Source organism: Morone saxatilis, unplaced genomic scaffold (assembly GCF_004916995.1).
Source record: "Morone saxatilis isolate NCDOM2014 unplaced genomic scaffold, NCSU_SB_2.0 Contig20, whole genome shotgun sequence".
Taxonomy (NCBI): Eukaryota; Metazoa; Chordata; class Actinopteri; family Moronidae; genus Morone; species Morone saxatilis.
The window spans coordinates 9769850-9774218 of NW_023339763.1; the positions used below are offsets into that span (position 1 = coordinate 9769850).

Below are 4369 nucleotides of genomic sequence, written 5' to 3' on the forward strand. Positions count from 1 at the left end.
ACACACACACACACACAGGGGAACAGAGTCCATTGAGGATTTCATCTAGCTAAATAGTTAATATGCAAACTGGCCAGGCCCGGCAGGCTGCTGGCGGCATGATAACATTAGCTTCTGTAATTCACACACACAAACACACACACATTTCAACACTCAGTGTCTCTCTTACTTCATGGGTCTTCCTGCTGCAGCCTGGCTCATGGGACTCTAATCTAATTCAGAGTTGTTCAGTCATGTTTATTGAGGTGACGTTAATGCAAGGAGCGCTGCAGCTCACTCTCTCACATAATAATCTCTCCACAATCTTGCATCCAGTAGATGGCCTCATTGTGCCTCTGTGTGCATGCCTGCTGGCAAGAAGTTCATCACAGGCCATCGAGGCACCTTCATTTTTTAGCTCCTCTTTTATTTTTGTGACTTTACAGTAGCGATATTAGGATTATTTGACAGTGTAGGTCAAGTCTGAAATAAAGTACAAGCAGATAGAGGGAATTTCATCAAAAAACAAAAAAAAAACTTTATGTTTGTGATTTAGCCTGTTCACCAAAGTCACCAAAATCTGGCACCAACTGGGAATCAGATTCCAGATAGAAATCTGGGAAACAGAAAAAAATCTATTTGGATTTTACCATATAGTATATAGGCCTATGCCATAAATTCTGCTCATAAAGGTTTATGCCATCATAAATCATGTGGCTGAACTCTCTTTAGCAAACAAAAGGTGCGCCGTGCAGTGAGAATCTGGGTGGCTTCACCCTCCACCGCCTCTCTGGATAGATGGAGCAGTTGTGGCAAAGACCGTGGCTCACAGCAGCAGGCAGCAGCTGAGCGGAGAGAGAGGAGCGCGCATGGAAAACGGTCTTGGCGAGACCAGAGTCATTCCCATCACTCTCCGCCGGCCAGTCAGACCGCAGACACATCACAGGGTAACTGAATGTTGCACAACAAAGGAAGACCCTAAAAAAGGAAAATCATAAGGACTGATAAAACACCCAGGACCGTCGCAGCAGGGGGACTGACTTCCCATACCTCCTTCACTTGGTACCAAGATACAAGTTGGATGTACGCCGGAGAGATGTGGATTTTGGGGGACTGAATGATTACACTTCTCCGGAGTTTCATTTTGGATTCAGTTATTTTTCAAGCCAACCTAAGACGTTGCTGTGGGTCCCGAGCTGTCCACATCCACAGAGCGGAGCGCACGCTGGCTAAAAAAATTTAGAAAACAAGACAATTAACTGCGCCTCTGTTTTAAAGACGTCAACCCCAGAGATTTTGCACTGCAAGAGATCATTTAGGTTGGTGGCCATAAAAACTCTTGAATGTTTATGAAAGCCGAGGGGTCGTTCTGCTGCGTCCACACAAATGGTCACGCAAACTAAATAAAAAGGGGGGGGGAAAATGACATCGCATCTGGATTATAGCGACATGTCAGCATAAAGAAAGAGCCGTGATACTGATGCGCTTTCCTACATTGGATGAATAAAACATTTAAGATGCGTTTCTCTGATATCAAAATCGACTGTTGAGACTTTTGAATGGTGTTTTCAGCCTAATCTTTTGGCTTACCGCTCAGGTGGAAACGTTGGCCGGAGGCTGTGCCATGTAGTGACAGGGAGCTGCATTCAAAGAAATAAAATAAATAAATAAATAAATAAAACGCAACACCTAGCAGCCGGGGTGGATGAGCGTCGATACAGGCACCAATATAATCACACGGACACGCCTCGAGGATCATTAAACAAATCAGATAAACGCAGCGCGAAAACCATCAATAGAAGTTATTGATGAGGCGGTATATAAGGCTAATGATTGGCCAAGCCTCTGTTTACTCAACAGCTGGGCAACAATATAGTGTGAAACTTTCGCTGAGGGCTTTGACAGCAGAGGCACACAGTGAGGACTTTTAATGTAATTTTTATTTTTTTGCTGCTGCTTTTCATGACTACATCTCTGATTGGAAAGATAATTGCAAACAACAGCTGGAATACTCCTCATCCTCTTCACACTAGAATGTCTGCTGCCTGTACTGCTGCTGCAGGAATTTTTAGGGGGAACCTTTCCGAAGAGATCTTTTTGCAATATTTATAGCAGCTCTTGTGTAAGGATGGTGGTTGTGACAAGGAGCCTATGGATGACCCAGTCCGTTGGAGAGCTGGTGCCGAGACAATTGACCTCTCCACCAGCCACGCCATCCGTCTAAAACTCCTCCCCAGAGAGGCACAGCTGCTTCAGGCTGGGGATGTGATGGGGTGACTGTTGACACCCCCCTCACCCACCCCCTCTCTCACTTTATTAGCAGTGTAATATAAACAATGGATCAGAATTTCTCAACGGTTCGAGATGGCAAGCAGCTGCTACCCGAGAAGGACTCGTCCAAACGTGTGCTGACAGGATGCTTCCTCTCTCTCCTCATCTTCACTACGCTGCTAGGCAACACGCTTGTGTGCGCTGCCGTCACCAAGTTCCGACATCTGAGGTCGAAGGTCACCAACTTCTTTGTTATCTCGCTGGCCATCTCTGACCTTCTGGTGGCTATCTTGGTAATGCCTTGGAAGGCAGCAACCGAGATTGTGGGGTTTTGGCCGTTTGGTGCTTTCTGCAACGTGTGGGTGGCGTTTGACATCATGTGCTCAACTGCCTCCATCTTGAACCTGTGCGTGATTAGTGTCGACCGTTACTGGGCCATCTCAAGCCCATTCCGCTATGAACGCAAAATGACCCCTAAAGTGGCATGTCTGATGATCAGTGTGGCATGGACCCTGTCCGTCCTTATCTCCTTCATTCCTGTTCAGCTTAACTGGCACAAAGCTCAGACTACAAGCTACGCAGAGCTAAATGGAACATACCCAGCTGATCTGCCCCCTGACAACTGCGACTCAAGCCTTAACAGGACCTATGCCATCTCCTCCTCCCTTATCAGCTTCTACATTCCCGTAGCTATTATGATCGTCACCTACACCCGAATCTACCGTATTGCCCAGAAACAGATACGGAGAATATCTGCCTTGGAGCGGGCAGCAGAGAGTGCCAAAAACCGTCATAGCAGCATGGGGAATAGTGCGAACATGGAGAGTGAGAGCTCATTCAAAATGTCGTTCAAGCGAGAAACCAAAGTCTTAAAGACGCTCTCAGTCATCATGGGAGTGTTTGTGTGCTGCTGGCTGCCCTTCTTCATCCTTAACTGCATGGTTCCGTTCTGTGAGCCAAACTTGCCGGACGGTGCTACGGACCTCCCCTGCATCAGCTCCACCACCTTTGATGTGTTTGTGTGGTTTGGCTGGGCAAACTCCTCGCTCAATCCCATCATCTATGCCTTCAACGCCGACTTCCGCAAGGCCTTCTCCATCCTCCTGGGCTGCCACCGGCTCTGCCCAGGGAGCAACGCCATCGAGATAGTCAGTATTAACAACAACATGGGCGCCCCTACCTCAAACCCCAACTGTCAGTATCAGCCCAAGAGTCACATCCCAAAGGAGGGCAACCATTCAGCCAGTTATGTGATCCCCCACAGTATCCTGTGTCAGGAGGAGGAGTTACAGAAGAAGGATGGATGTGGAGGGGAGATCGAGGTGGGGATGGTAAACAACGCCCTGGAGAAACTCTCCCCAGCCATCTCTGGGAATTTAGACAGCGATACTGAGGTCACACTGGAAAAGATCAATCCCATAACACAGAACGGACAGCATAAAGCCGTGTCATGTTGAGGAAAGGCAAAGATGGATCTGAATACACTGAGGCAAGTATGTATGCACAAAGGGAACAGCAAAATAAACAAAAGAGACAGACATTTGAGAACATGCCTGACAGGGAAACAGTGAGTGCGATATACAGGACCTTAAGACTCTCAACAAAAATCTACATGGAAAAACCTACAGAATGTTTTAAAGTAAAGGCACTTTATCCTGGATATAACTATCTGCAAAATACTTTCAGCATTTATTGATGAAATTGACACATTTGATGATAAATGTTGATAATGTGAATAATAAAGCAGAACACTAGCTGTGTGCACATGTATACATTTTTTTATATTTACAAAGATGTATACATATGCATGTGTATACTGTACAGTACTGACACAATCCTGCAAGGACATTAACACAGCAGTGGAGGAAGATGTAGTAACTTTTAGCAAAATGTCTCGTAGGTAGGTGCTTTGTATGTGTTTCATGGAAAAGAGAACAACGTGGGTAAATTGGTTTTGGTACAGTACAATTTAGTTTATTGCAGTTATTTCTCTTCAGTACATCATTAATGACAATTTGTTTTGCAAAATCAACCTGTATTGCAGTGGGAATTAATTTGAGTTAAAACTGCTTCAGACACCAAAGGAACAATGATTCAAACTAGGGATGTCCGATAATAT

General features: G+C 45.6%; 1 protein-coding gene across 1 annotated transcript; it reads left to right on the forward strand.

The window, feature by feature from the left end:
* Positions 1 to 850: 850 nt before the first annotated feature.
* Positions 851 to 4346, forward strand: drd1b (dopamine receptor D1b). Its single transcript, XM_035665988.1, has one exon. The coding sequence runs from the start codon at positions 2316 to 2318 to the stop codon at positions 3705 to 3707; it is 1392 nt and encodes a 463-aa protein (XP_035521881.1). The 5' UTR covers positions 851 to 2315; the 3' UTR covers positions 3708 to 4346.
* The last annotated feature ends 23 nt before the right edge of the window (positions 4347 to 4369 follow it).

Bases quoted from the DNA above. Each gene is read 5' to 3' on its own strand.
- drd1b (XM_035665988.1), top strand. From the start codon at position 2,316: ATGGATCAGAATTTCTCAACGGTTCGAGATGGCAAGCAGCTGCTACCC.